The following is a 16,001-nucleotide window of genomic DNA, read 5'->3' as shown; positions in this document are numbered from 1 at the left end:
TATTCTTTCTAGCACGTTAATGTGTGTTACAAATAGACAGCAGCATTTTCAACCTTTGCTTATTTTTAAATATTGTTAAAAAAACTTAAGAGTTGGCTAATGCAACATTAGGCTCATTCAGTTATAAAGTTTTTTGAAATATCCAGTTCAGAGTCATAGATGATATGTCGAAATGACAGAATGGAAAGCATTGATCAGGACAAGACGATGGTGTTGTGAGAGCCCACGTCTCTGAGGTTCACGGCATCCATACTTACTCCTGTCTCATAAACAAAAAACATTATTTTTTTGCGCAGAACATTTTTATTGCATAAAATGTTTTTGTGGGGTTAAAACCTATCTTTAATCATTATCTTTAAAATAACTGTATATATTGTTTAATAATAATAATAATAATAATAATAATAATAATAATAATAATAATAGCATTAATAATAATAATGTTTTATAATCTATCAAGTATTTATTATAAATATGAAAATACAATTGTATCATTAATGAAAAAATGTAAATGTATTATATTTATATTATATTATGTAAATTACTTAATAATAAGGCATTTGGTTTTGGCTTATACGCTGTGGTGCAAATATAATATAAATTTAATATAATAGGATTCCTCTTCAAGAACAAAATCAGTTTGATTATTGTCAAATATTCTCAAATCAATTAATTGGCATTGCTAAACCCAGGCAGGTGCCTGCCAGTTAATGCTTCTGAAAACTTACTTTCAGATTTCACTGCATCTTTCATGATAGGGAGGATATTGTTTGTAGTAACCTCAATTCACCAGTAGGTGGCATTAAGTTTAAAGCTATGTAGTCATTATCACCATGTTAATTAAGTTTTCTTAATTTGTCTCAAGCACTAATGATCTGGTGTGACCTTTAAGTGTGATGTTAGTTCTTACTTTTCTCACAGATCGGGACGTCTCCGCTCCAAGTCAGATCCCACTGGCACATCAGGATCTCTGAGCCCTGCAGACGGAAGCCTGGGTAACACTGGTAGGTAATAACGGTGCCATGGGTCAGGTCGGGATGAGATGTGCTCTTCCAGCCATTAGGGATTTCTGGCAGCTCTGCACATGTGTCGTTACGTGGCACTTCTAGTATTTGGATGATGGAAGGAAAAAAGATGCATGGGGTCTTTTCTGTTTTTACCATTAAGTTTTGAATTAGATTAGATTAGATTCAACTTTATTGTCATTATGCAGAGTACAAGTACAGAGCTAATGAAATACAGTTAGCATCTAACCAGAAGTGCAAGAATATAGTGTTTTATATACATAAAAGTGCAGAGTGAGTAAAGCTATGATATACAGAATGTACAGTGGAGTTGCTATATACAGTATTGAGCAGAGTATATACAGATTATAAATATGAATGCAATGTAGATATTGTATGTACATTATGAACAGAGCAATGAAGGATTATATATACATTATGAATAGCAGGAACGTGAGAACAGTGGTAATAAATACAGTTGAATGAGTGTGCAAAGTATTGTTGAACAATCTATTATATGCAAAATAACAGTAGTGCAATGATTTTTTGTAGAAATAGTCTACTGTGCTTGTACAGTAACCATTTAGACAGTTTATAGTGTAATGGATTTAACCATGTGCAGTCTGTGCAAAATATGAGTAGTGCAATACATGTATGTAAAGTACTGTGACCAGTGCAGTAAAAGAGCAGGTGCAGGTTAGATAGGTGGTGCGGCATTCAGAAGTGTCACAGCCTCAGAAAAGAAGCTCTTCCTGAGCCTACTAGTTCGAGAGCGTAGGCTTCTGTAACGCCTGCCGGATGGAAGGAGGGTGAAAAGTCCATGGTTAGGGTGAGAGGCATCCTTGATGATGTTTCTTGCACTGCCCAGACAGCGCCTGTGATAAATGTTCTCGATGGATGTTAACTGGGTGCCGGTGATCCGTTGAGCAGTTTTCACCACCCGCTGGAGTGCTTTGCGGTCAGATGCGGAGCAATTGCTGTACCACACTGAGATGCAGTTTGTAAGTATGCTCTCAATGGTACAGCGGTAGAATTCAGCAAGGATCCTGGGACTGAGGTGAACTTTTTTAAGGCTCCGTAAGAAATAAAGGCGCTGCTGAGCCTTTTTGACCAGGGTGGAGGTGTTTAGGGACCAGGTGAGGTCATCTGAGATGTTGATGCCAAGGAACTTGAAACTTGACACACGCTCCACTACAGCTCCGTTGATGTAGATGGGTGTGTGTGCATGATTCCTAGTCCGCCTGAAGTCCACAATGATCTCCTTTGTCTTCTGGGTGTTTAGTTCCAGGTTGTTGGTGGCACACCACACAGCCAGGTGCTGCACCTCATCCCTGTAGGCTGACTCGTCGTCATCCTTGATCAGACCTACCACCGTGGTGTCATCTGCAAATTTGACTATGGTGTTGGAGCCATAAACAGGAACGCAGTCATGGGTGAATAGGGAGTACAGGAGAGGGCTCAGTACGCAGCCTTGTGGCACTCCAATGTTCAGGGTGATGATGGAGGAGGAGAGGTTATCTAACTTAACAGACTGAGGTCTGTTAGTCAGAAAATCTAGAATCCAGTTGCAGATGGGTGTGCTGATTCCAAGATGGCTGAGCTTGGAGATCAGCTTGGAGGGGATTACCGTATTAAATGCAGAACTGAAGTCTATGAACAGCATTCTCACATGTGTGTTCTGACTGTCCAGGTGGGTGAGGGCAGAGTGAAGTGCCGTTGAGATGGCGTCCTCAGTTGACCTATTGTTGCGATAGGCAAATTGGAATGGGTCTAATGTAGCAGGGAGACAGGCTTTTAAGTGGGGAATGTAAATGAGGCTGCTGTGAGAAAACAGTTGCCCATTTCAGACTTTGGCAGTGATAGGCACTGTCAAGCAGGCTGGCACCCCTTCTGCTTGTTACGACACTAGGGGCTCAATAGACATGTCAATAACTGATCCTTAATGTACTAATGTTCACCGTAAAAGGCCTACCGTATACATAGAAATAAAACAAAGAAGAATGTAAAGATGATCAGCAGATTCTCATAATGCCACTTACCAAAAAAATGCACTACAAAGCCATTGTTGTATCCGTACATGTTGGAGGCTGGATCAGATTGAAACTGGATGGTCACATCAGCTGTGGAGGTGTAGAGTCTAAATCGAGCAAGGAAACCGCTGTACTGGCCCAGGATGTTGGCTGTGAGGTCATCACCATCATAAAAGGTCAGCAGGTCATTCTTCCCCAGACGAAGACTGATAATACAACACAAATGAATGCACACCATTAATGTAGCTCAGGTTGTAGCTCTCACCATATTGTCATATTGCATTGACATATTATTATGATAATAATATATCATAATGATTATCTTTTGAACGTACAGTTGCAGAATGAAACTCCATGTGAATATGTTTTTATTTAAATAGTTTTTTAAAAAGTGATTTAAATATTAAATATGTTTAAATTATTAATATATTTGGCATTCCACAAAAAAAAAGAAAATCATACAAGCCTAAAGCAAAAGAAGGATAAATTATAACAGAAAATTCATTTTTAGGTGAACTGTTTCATTAATTTAGAGGAATGGTGGCATTCTAACATAAGAAGCGGTCACACCAGCAGCCACATTTATTCCCAGATGGTTTGCTGATGTCATTCCACAATTCATCTTGATTTCCAAACCAAAATGAGTAATGCAAGGGAAAAACTAATTACATAGCCTAGGCAGAATTTTACACAACAGTATCCACGCTGAGAATCAATCTTGTTTTCCATTCTGTCATTCTAAATGGCAGTATAGGACAGTGTTTAGATTCCCTCATCTATCGGGAGGCTGCATTTACCTCTTCAACGGGGAAGTGACATTTTGCAAAGAAATTTGATTTATTTATTGTAATGTTGGAAAGCAGAGAGGCAGAACCCTCGGGGCGTCATACGGCTGTCAGCCCTTTGGGTTCTGATGTTTGGAAAGGTCACAGATGAGCTGTGTTAATATTCACAGCCTGACAAAAGACGGGTGTACAATGAGAGTTTACAGAGTTAAATGCACATGTACATCCTGATGATCAGCTGAGACAAACGGAGATATTTATTTTCTTCTTCTACCAAACAGAATTATTGTTAGAGCCTTGTCTTTCAGGTCTGTGTGTGTGTGTGTGTGTGTGTGTGTGTGCTTGTTTGGGGTATGTTTGGAAGACAGTATTGTGCAGAAGCTAGTAAAGCTGAACTAATGATGCATGCTGGGACACAGAGGCTCTGGGTGCAGAGATAATGTCACACTCAGCCTCAGAAAGTGTCGATGACTGTGGTGGACCAGTGGCTTCTAAAAAGGGCAGAATGTCAGAGCAATAAAAAATACTTAATTTTTTCTTCTTAATAATAAGTAAAATAGAGTAGGTTGGTTTTAAAATGCCACAGTCTCTATTTACAAAAACTTTTTGTCTGGTCAAACAATCTCTTTAGATTATGCCAAACCTACCCATCACACATAAACTTTCTTAATCCCAATATATCCTAAAACCCAAAGATACCATCACAAAACTGCTAATACTGCACCAAAATTCACCAGTAAGTCCACAAACTAATTTATACCACCACAAAACCCAACAAAAATCTTCTATAACACCCAAAATCTATTTGTACCACCCTAATCCCTATTCATATACCACAAACCTCACCAGTAACACTATAAAACCCACTTGTATCACTCTAAACCAACATATACTACCCAAAACCAATTAATACCACAATAATTCCCACTCATTCCATCACAAGCCCACCAATGGCTCCATAAAACCCATTCATATAATTCCAAACCTACATATAACACCCAAAATCCTCACTCATACCTGTACATCACAAAACCCACCAGTAACACTACAGATAGCACCCAAATCAATCCAAACCTACCTATACCACCCCAAATCAATTCACACCACCACAAAACCTACAAATAACTCCATAAATTCCATCTATGCCATCAAAAACCTATTCATACCAACCCAATCCACCAATAATTACTCAAAACCCATCCATATTTCCTATCTATAACCACCCAAACCAATTCATACCACCCTTCTATTACCAACCCACACAACTCCAACCTCGCCCCAAAATGCCCCAAATTTATTTTTTTAAAAAGAAATAAAAAATTATTTACCTTTATGTTTCCCTCAGATCTTTGCTACTTATGAAATATGCTACAATCAAACATCAATATAATAGAGTGCACATCCCATAGTGGGTCACAAAGATATTGAAGAAGCTCCATTGTTTTGAAGTAACATGTGCAGGTGTGACCCCATCCAGGTGTTCAGCCTGGCACAGGTACGAGTGCTCATTAGCGCTATGTGTTAATAAGTCTGTGGGTTCCACTCCATATCTGTGCTAAATCAATTAATCAGTCATTATACACACTGTTCCTCTGTAATTGGAAGGCAGTGAACTGTACTGAATGCTAGAGAAATTAAAGCATTCTCATTAGAGGAAAAAAGCTAAACACACACACTTAGCTACACAAAGACAGTCCTAAAATATAACCATCTATCCTTTCTGTCCACACACATACATATAGGTTCAGATACTCACACCTGAACATCCAGCATAAATCTCTTGTCCTCCTCCACATGTAGACCCCAGATACAATCCTGGCCTTTGTCATATGCTTCAGGCCAGTTTGGAGAAAGCACCACACCTGCTGAATCTGTTATTTCTCCACTGCACACCGCTGTAAAATAAACAAATGGTGCATTCATGTCCTCCTGCGAAGTTAGTATAAATGATACAATGTCAGGTGCTTTTAAATCAGTTTGGAAGACTGTGAATCCGGTGTGTTTTTGCATTTTGCGTATTGTGTAGACACTATAAATTTGGATCTTGATATATTGTAATTATATTGTAAAATGTTGATTTTGTGCATGCAACTTATATTTATTGCAAATTAAAAATAAAAACATATTTTTAACAAATTTGCCATTAATGCAGATGTTGCATCTGACTTGTTTTCTCACTGACACACCCCCAACTCAGATTTTTCAAATGAAATTACGACTTTGTGGTGACGATCATGGGTGTTCAATTTGTAAAATGAATATTTTCAATTAATATTGGACAAATTAAAATTCTGTCCTCATTCACATGCCCTCATGTCATTTCTAACCTATATTACTAATTTTCCTCTTCGCAACAAAAAAGAAGATATTTTAACAATTCAATACAAACAATATTTTAGCCCACTAACTTTCATCATAGGGACAAAAATATAAACTAAAAATTAAAATGCAGGGACATTCTTCAAAATGTTAAAAAGAAGAAAAAGTCTTAAAAGTTTGGAACGACTTGAAGAGAGTGAAATTGTTTTTCATATTTGGGTGAACTGTCCCTTTAAGAACAAAAAGAGTCAAATAGGTTTTCATATCGACTTCAAACGGCATGTAAAAAAAAAATATATATATATATATATATATATATATTTTTTTTTTACATGCCGTTTGCATATTTGAAAATACATGAGGTAAGGTTTTAGACTATAATTCAATCAGCATGCTGAAAGAGACATCACACACACAAAATCACCTCGACAGGCTGGTTCTGTCTCATTCCATTGTGGATTTTCCTCATTTATGCACTCTAAAATAACAGCGCCCTGCTCCAGTGTATAACCCGGCTCACAGGTGAACTCCACCACAGAACCAACTCCAAACGCAGGATCACTTGTGGAAAAATTTCCATTCTTCACAAATGGCTCATAACAGCTGCCCTGAGCAAATGCTGTAAAACATGCAGAATTATAAAAAAAACAAAAAACAAAAACTCACAGTTAAAGGGATAGTTTTCCAAAAAAATTAAGTTCTGCCATAATTTATTCACCCTCATGCTGCTCCAAACTTGTATGAGTTTTTTTTTTCTATTGCTGAACACAAAAGAAGATATTTTGATGTTGGTAACCAGACTGTTGCTGGGAGCCTTTGACAGCATTGGGAAAAAATTCTATAGAAGTCAATGGTGATCAGATACTGTTAAGTTATGTACATTCTACTTTTTTGTTCAGCAGAAGAAATAAACTCAGGTTTGGAACAACCTGAGTGTGTAAACAAAAACCATTTTTGGGTAACCTATACCTTTAACATTTATAAAATATTTAAAAGAAAATATAACAATATAACATTGTTCATATTATTTATCCCATAAACAGTTAACATTTAGATGTATACACTTGGCTTTAATCCAAAGTGACAAAATAAAATCAAGCTACTCATTATATAAGTTCTTGCATTCTTTAGCAATCTAGTATTTCTAGTGTTATTTCAGTAGATGTTTGTCATACTCCTTGGTGATGGTGAACCTGTTACTCTATAAATATACCCTGTAATCTTTTGTCTCTAGGTAACGTCTATTGCATCTGGCCCTCTCTGCTTTTCTTCAGTTGATGTAACAGATTTGTTCAGGCCTTAAAGAGAACTAATTAGAGGCAGAAGTGAACAAGGTTTTTTGCTAAATTACTGGAAGACATGGATTCATGTTCAGGAAATACAGAAGGGTCCTTGTACCTTCATATCGAATGGCAGCTCCAGTGCATGTGCCCGTCTCATCACTGGTGAATTCCACAAACAGATGCCTGCCGGTGCTGGTGACCCCCTCAGTGGGCAGATACTCGACTTCATATGAGTCATACAGGGGCGGAGAGTCAATGTTACTCCCATCCTTTATGAGGAGCCTGAATACAACCAAATGAAAGTCAGCATCACTAAACAGTAAATGTTTCAACAGATCATTTCATTTTTTATTTTTTATTAAAAAAGAAAACAAGGTATAAAGCTGTCACTGGGGCAGTACCTTTACAATAGGTACTAATATGTACCATTTAGTTACTAATATTTACTTTTAAGGTATTAGTGTAATATGTATCTTTTTGGGGTATATAATATAGAGTTCAAAAGAGTACCTTTTGTAAAGAGACCACCGCAATGACAGCTTTTGTAAATCTTTTTGGAGAGTGTACGAATAATTGTTTTAAAATAGGCCTGATAATATTACAACTATTTTCCTTTGAATGTATATACTTACTTTGTACATACTGTTCAAAAGTTGGGATTTGAATTAAGTCTTTTAATGCTCACCAAGGCTGCTTTTTTAAAATATAAAATACAGTAAAAACAGTAATATAAAATATTTTTTATAATTTAAAATAAGAGATTTCTATTTAATATATTTTAAAATGTAATTTATTCCTTTGATGACAAAGATGAATTATCAGCAGCCATTAATCTTGTCGTCAGTGTCACATGATACTTCAGAAATCATTCTAATATGCTGATTTGGTGCTCAAGAAACATTTCTTACTATTATAAATGTTTTGACCAGTTGTGCTGCTTAATATTTTTGTGGAAACCATGACACATTTTTTTTTTTGCTCAAATATAAAGTTCAACAGGTGACAAAGGTTTTACTGTCACTTTTTATCAATTTAATGCATCTGGTTTCATCTGTTAACCCACTAAAAAAGGTTTCACTTTAATGGAATTTGGGAAATTTTTGGAGGTTATTAAGTAAAAAACAGAAAGCACATGCCTGTCATCATCCTCAGCCAGGGCAACTTTCTCAAAGTGAACATGGAGCCGATGGCCCTCAGGGGCCTCCAGTACCCAGTGACATGTCAGATTGCTGCTGTAATTTCCTGGAAATCCCGGCGAGATGATACGACCCTGAGTGGCATTTCTCATCATCCCCCCACAAACAACTGGGCATGAAAGACAAAAAGTTTCATTTTCATTGTGCATGGCATAGATTTCCAACAGACTGCCAAAAACTAATGAGACTAATGAAAAGGAATAACATTTAAATGAAACCAAAGTCATTATTTTTGACGTGTATAGCAATTTTGAAGCAACACATACAGGCATAGTATTAGCTTGTCCTTCTCATACCTTGACACCTGGGCTCTCTGCCACTCCAATATGGTGTGGTGGCATTTCGGCATGTGAGAGAGGAGGGGCCCTGGAGCTGATAGCCAATCAGACAGGAGAAATAGGCCACGCCCTCCACCTGAAGACCAGTGACTGATACTTCACCATTTTCAGGGGCCAGCAGGGATGCACAACTCAGAGCAAAGGCTGAAGAGAGAAAGAAAGAGAAACAGAATATATGGTATATATTTGAAAATGAGTATTATTTTTTAAATTATGTTGGGTGATGCTTGTGGCATAGAAATTAGACATTTATCTGCAGCCTCCACCCCTGCAGAAGGATTTGGATCTGTCTATGATGATGGATGGGTCTGATAACCTGAACACTCAACACATTTACAGTATGAAGTAAAGTGACTATAAGAGCTATATATGTCTTGTCTTTAAAAAAAAAAAGTATGTTTATGCTTAAAACAAGAAAAAATATATCATCTTGTTTGCCAGTTTAATTAAGTTTATTTTTCTTATTATTTTTCTTGTTTTTCATTTTTCTGAAAACAAGACTTAATATCCCATGTCATTTCCCTTCTTCAAGTATGTGCATCTTGATTTAACAAGACAAATAAAGATTTTTGTTGTTGAAGTGTTGAAGGTGGCAGAATTTGTTTGTTAGAAACAGACAGACACTGAAAACATAGCTGCCTCAATGTAAGCAGAAGATCTGTAACCTTTAACTTCTTATCCAGCAATTATATTTAATGGCATTTTTATCTGAAGCACCTTACAATGCATTTAAGGCACATTTTATCACTATTTGTGGTCCCTGGAAACTGAACCTTTGATCTTAGTGCTGCTACGAGTGCAGTTGAGCCATAGGAAAACAGAAAAGAGAAATCAGACCGAAAGCAGATGCTTAAATCTGACCCAGACTTCCTTTATCTGTCACTAAACCAATCAGGTGCAGGTTAAATGCAGAAGCAACATTTAATGTCCAGTTGGTCTCACCAGCTGTGAATAACTGACCCTGCTGTCTCTGTTTCCATGGTGATTAATGTTCCTTAATGACCAGTTGTTTAGTTTTTACTAACAATGACTAAGTTCAAGCACAGCAGGGCAGATTCACTGCTTGGGGGTTAAGGGCTACAGATATCAGGGTTTTTTGTAACACTTATCCAATCTGTCTATCTGCGGAAAAAGAGCCACTTACTAAGTGCAGAAGCATATAATCAAAAACATATTCTTTTTTTCTTGAAAAAATCTTAAGTGTCTTAAAAGTGAAAGCGAAGCAATAAGTCAAGATTATTTAATAAACTGATTTCCACTTTAATAATATATATATATATATATATATATATATATATATATATATATATATATATATATATATATATATATATATATATATATATATATATATATATATATATATATATATATATATTGTTAAAGTATATATATATATATATATATATATTAATTATCAAAACTGGTTTGATCAGTAAATACTATTTATTTATTTTATATTTGCAGGTTTTTGCTTGGAATATCTGCATTCTGGTGTGACCATTAATTGTTTCATTCATCTAGTTGTTATGAGTAAAATACTAGCAGAACAGCATCATATCACGGCGAGGTCATCATATAGCGAATGGTTCATTAATTTGACTGCGTTTGAGAGTGTATCAGAGCTCTTCATGGCCTCTGAGCTGCATCTCTCTCCCTTAATAGCATTTATTGAGCCCTTACCATTTGAACAGAGCATTTAACCCCAGCGCATAAATATCAATAGAGCACAGTGATGCATTATAGTTCTTTCTCATTTAATCTCTCTCTGGGACAAGCACTATTGATCTCTATTTAGCGGCAGGAGTGCTATTCACGTGTGCTTCAATTGCATTTCAACTCGGCAGGCTTTTGGCCAGCAACTTCATCTCTGGTGGCTGCCAAGTCCAGAGGATGCTGGGATTTCGAGAGGGAGGTCATGTGAGCATAAAAATGTATAAAATGATTTGATATCATGTATAGTCTATATAGTTTTTTGTTTTTTAAGAACTGAATACTTTTTTCAAAAAATACACATTACATTGATCAAAAGTGGCAGGAAAGACATAATGTTCTTGAGCACCAAATCAGCATATCAGAATGATTTCTGAAGGATCATGTGACACTGAAGACTGGAGTAATGAATAAAAAATCCATCACAGGAATAAATTCCATTTTAAAATATTAAAATAGAAAACAGTTATTTTAAATTATAACAATATTTCACATTAATTATTTACTGTATTTTTGGACAAACAAATGCAGCCTTGGTAAGCAAAAGAAGAAAAAGCTTTAGAACGTTATGTGTAGCAACACACACACACATTAGGGATTCTGATTAACTACATATACAGTTCAAAAGTATGTAAGACCTGTTTTTTCAGTGCTGCCCATGTAACAATCCTGTCTCTCTGAATGAGCTGTCTGCCGGAAAATAAAAATAAAAATGTTTGATTTCTTTTCCCATGTAGACACACACACACACACACACACACACATCCAAACAGACAGATGCTGTCTGCCTCCTCTGGAAAACAACCTCAACATGTTTACACTGTGGAGTACCATCAGTATCAAACCCCTCAAGGACTTTAGCATGAGCGATGATGTTTTATTCTTCAGGCTTATTTCCATGACATTATTCTAGAAACCAATTCAGTACTAATATTTGTTTATAATTCTGTAAACCAGACTTTTGCAAATTACAACTACAGCAAATTGATTTTTTCCCTCTTATTATATAGGCAAAACATAACACAAAACAGTTGGATGGTACCTCTATACCGCAGAAGTAATAAGCCAGGCTGAGCGGGCCATTCACTGCTGAACTGCACTGAGATCTGGTTGCTAGAGCTCCGCAGCACCAGACCCCTGGATAACACTGAGTTGTTGGCAAGTATTGAAACCACAGGTCCACCTAGATCCTCCAGAACTGCCTCCATCCCGTCATCCAAACTCGCGTTCAGCACCTAGAGCACAAAGTTAGAATCAGATCAAAACATAGGCCTACATGACTGCATCCGTATAAATATATTAAGATCAGCTCAACTGAATGTGTGTTTTGGGTGCACTTCATTGGTTCCAAAATATGAATTTGTGTGTGGAGGTTCCTCTGATCGGTTTTGTTGCATGTGCCCCTGAGATAAGCATAGCGACCAGCGTTGTGTGAAGTGTTCAGCTAACCAGCTGTATCAGAGCTGATACTGATACACACTGATATGTTTTTATGGCTGTGAGAGCAGCACAGGTGCTACAGTTTTCTTGTTGAATTAAATATATTTAACTTAATGCTCATTGAGAATTTGTAACAAGCATACATTTGGAAAAAAATAGCAGTTTCTAGGTAATGCTATCAACAGAACAGAAATAAAACATCAGAATTAAATTCACTTATTCCAAAAGGTTATTAAAATAACTTCTAATAATTTCCACATATATTTAAGTACAGAATAAAAAATAAATAAATAATAAATATGTTTTATTCATTCATTCATACATTCATTCAAACATGATTCAGGAACCACACTGGTCAATATTTACAATATTTATCCTACTACACTTGTCGTGCTGTATGTTTCTGGTTCACTAAAAAGAATCGGCTCAACATAAGAAATTAATTCTGTAGGGAACTGGACTACACTGACTGCTGTACAGGTGCGTCTCAATAAATTAGAATGTTGTGGAAAAGTTCATTTCAGTATTTCAACTCAAATTGTGTAACTTGTGTATTAAAATAAATCCAATGCACACAGACTGAAGTAGTTTAAGTCTTTGGTTCTTTTAATTGCGACGATATTGGCTCACTAAATCTCAACAAATTACAAATACTTCATAAAACCAATAAAAAATGAATGAATTGTTGGCCTTCTGGAAAGTATGTTTATTTACTGTACATGTACTCAATACTTGGTAGGGGCTCCTTGTGCTTTAATTACTGGCGTGGCATGGAGGTGATCAGTTTGTGGCACTGCTGAGGTGGTATGGAAGCCCAGGTTTCTTTGACAGTGGTATTCAGCTCATCTGCATTTTTTGGATCTCTTGTTTCTAAGAACATTTTGAAGGCTCAGGAAACCTTTGCAGGTGTTTTGAGTTGATTAGCTGATTGGCATGTCGCTATATTCTAATTGTTTTCCAGTTCCTAAGTCTAATGAGGACAAATTGCAGGTAATTTTGATACTGGTGACAAACTGTAATTCTCTTTGCCGTTACTGCGTTGAAAACAAAACAGTATAAAATTCCATTAATATACGACCTCATTCCATCATTTCCTTCTATGGTAGTTAGCTTAAAAACCAAGAGATATTTGCAAAAAAATTATGCTAGACCCAGAGCAGAGTTTACACAGACCTTCTTTACTTGTAAATTAAGCCTCATAAAATAATAATTTGAAAGAGGGTGAAGGAGCTGATGACCTGTAGAAAAGACTGAATAGATTTGAATACATGCATGATAAGTTTAGCTTCATATTTCCAATGCTTTTTCTTTTTTCTTTCTGTTGTGATTTGTCAGTCTCATACTGAGAGGAATAACCATCCCTAACACTCCTTTGCTTTACATCTCCCTGCATTTTATGACACATACCGGAGCCAAGGTGAAATTAATATCAGCTGACAGCAATCTCTTCAACTGAGACCTTGACTGAAAAACTCATTTCGGATGTCGTGGCAAGACCCAGAAACTGTGCTCAGGTTCAAGCGACCTCTTTCTGTGAATATTAGCTTATGTGCTCTGCTATAATTTGAGCTTTTTAAACTCAAATGCCAACTGAACAAGCACAAAAGCCTTAATTTCGATAAACTAGGTTTGAAGGTGCGTCATCAGATGTTTGGTTGATGCTTCCTGACCCCTGAGCTAGGTAGGGTTAGCAGGGCAGCGCATGTGGAATAATATGAGCGCTGTCATGGTCAACAGGTCAACAAGCAATTAAAATGAAACAGTGTTGAGAATCTTAATGATTTTTGGCCTTTCACGGGACCTTTGAGGACTCCAACAGACCAGTTTGTGGAAAGTTAATGAGGGTCTAGCCGACAGAGCACTGGACCTTGTAGAGATGGCACTGTGAATACAAGGTACCTCTAATTATAGCACAACTGAAACTCCAGTTTCTCTACTATACACTGCCAACTCATTCATCAGCACACAAGCATTGATTAGATCAAGAGCTTCTCACAATTAACAGACCTTCTATGAAAGAATATATATTAAGGAGGGAGAGTTTTGAGGGAAGCTGACTCATGTACTTCAGCATCTATTCCTCAAATCACTGCAAATGGCCGCAAATCCCCACTACCTTAGTCTCATAAAAGATAATGCTTGATGGCTAATCAGCAAAAGGAGCACAAACTGAGCTAGAATTGTCACTTAAAACAATTCTAAAAAAAAACACAGAGGCTCTTAATATGGATTTGAAAATACACTGCAAAGTTTTGAATTCTGTGAGTAATACTTTAGAAAAAGAAATGAGGAATGTTTTTAGTATTGTTATGGTTAAGGCCAATTACTTGATTGAATTAATAATGATGACATGTCCATGAAAGTCTGTGTAAAGTAATTTTTGTCCATAACCTCTGAATTTTTACATTTATTTCTTTAAGAATTGATTTCATCATTTGACAGTGGAATTGCATCTCTCTTTTTTTGCCAGATATGGGCATAATGGTTTTGCATTTCACTTCTTCTGATTTTGGAACCCACAACTGTTAGCTGTCCAGCTCTTTAACCACTACTACACCACCCACCTGTCACACTATAACAACAGAATACCTGCAGTTATAGACATTTTAACCTCTAACTAGTCACTGTAGAAAACACAACTCTAGAACTCTGTGGAATCTGCAAAGAAAAACATAATTTACAAAGAAATATGCAGCCAGTGTGCCTTTAGCATCCCATTCCAGAGCAAGCACGTATTAAAATCACTGGCTTTAAATTGGCCACTTGGAGATTTACAAATACCAGGAAAGAGCAGTTATTTTTAAGAAGTTTTGTTTTTGCAAGACATAAAAAAAGCAAACAGATGGTCTAAAAATTTGTAGGATGTGTTTGTGATCAATTCAGTACATTAAACTTTTATACTCACTATAAAATCCTCAAACATAAAACCTCTTCAGCATTTTCATAATTGGCCTCAACTCAGTAAGATCAATACGCATTACAAATGAAAAAGTTTTTACTTCAGACATAAATGAGAAATGTCAGATGTTGATGTGATTATTTCAAGAAAGTACCATTACTCAGAAAACCGAATTCACCAAAGCACAGAGATCAACTTGAAGTTAAAATCCTGATGAAGCCATCACATCTAAAATGTTCAGAAAATCAAGTGAATGTCACATGTATGATTGAGCACAGAACAGAGCCTCTCTCCTCCAACATATCTACTGTAGGGCTTTTTAGATAGAATTTTGTTTCATTTGATACGCCAGCTGTGCTGCAGACAAACACACTGATATGTGAACATGACGGTCCTCCTGGAACTCCACGCGGAAACTTTCACAACTTCAGACTGGAGGCCTTTATAAATGACTGAAAGAGAATTGGCAGCATCTGTCAGCAAACTTTTCTGTGCAATGTTCTGTCTCCTCGCAATCAGTTTTTAAAGGCACTTCTCTCTCTTCTGATCAATCAAAAGTTAGAGGGCAGTGCATTCAATCGAACCATATCGAGTTGACGGCTGACAGGAAAAATAACAAGTTCCACCTGAATGCATGAAACGCAGAATAGACAGTGTCTGCTCTAAATGAACGGTTTGTTCTCTCTTAGCTTGAGTAATAATAAAAAAAAAACATCTTGTAAATACTCTTTGCAGTTAATGATTTATTCTAAGAACTATTTAGAAAAGTGACTAGTTCCCTTTAGTTCATAATCAAACTAGTTTATCATTCTGCGATTTGAAGCAGTCACTGATATCATTGATATTTTTTCCTTTACTGAATAATTTAACTATGCTGTTTCTTCATTTTATTTTATTTTTTGTATTGTATTGTATTTCCTACATTATTGGCACACATTCAAGCATTGTTCCTCTATCTATAGCAGTGGCCTGTATGCAGTTGTCAGGCTTGTCA

The 16,001-nt window shown here is 36.4% G+C and overlaps 1 protein-coding gene across 2 annotated transcripts in view; it reads right to left on the bottom strand.

Annotated features, from left to right (window-relative positions):
• LOC128020990 (seizure protein 6) overlaps window positions 1-16,001 on the bottom strand; it is a 34,985-nt gene that overhangs the window by 3,921 nt on the left and 15,063 nt on the right. For both annotated transcript variants that reach the window (XM_052607840.1, XM_052607841.1), the window contains exons 4-11: window positions 11,711-11,903; window positions 8,914-9,099; window positions 8,558-8,726; window positions 7,537-7,703; window positions 6,563-6,757; window positions 5,576-5,714; window positions 3,044-3,240; window positions 911-1,105 (exon numbers count right to left, since the gene is read on the bottom strand). In XM_052607840.1, coding sequence (XP_052463800.1) covers window positions 911-1,105; window positions 3,044-3,240; window positions 5,576-5,714; window positions 6,563-6,757; window positions 7,537-7,703; window positions 8,558-8,726; window positions 8,914-9,099; window positions 11,711-11,903 — 1,441 coding nt within the window. The remainder of the gene's footprint in view (window positions 1-910; window positions 1,106-3,043; window positions 3,241-5,575; window positions 5,715-6,562; window positions 6,758-7,536; window positions 7,704-8,557; window positions 8,727-8,913; window positions 9,100-11,710; window positions 11,904-16,001) is intronic.

This window comes from Carassius gibelio, chromosome A10, assembly GCF_023724105.1.
Source record: "Carassius gibelio isolate Cgi1373 ecotype wild population from Czech Republic chromosome A10, carGib1.2-hapl.c, whole genome shotgun sequence".
In the NCBI taxonomy this organism is placed as follows: Eukaryota; Metazoa; Chordata; class Actinopteri; order Cypriniformes; family Cyprinidae; genus Carassius; species Carassius gibelio.
Note: the sequence above shows the minus strand (reverse complement) of the source record. Positions and strands in the feature narration are given on the sequence as shown.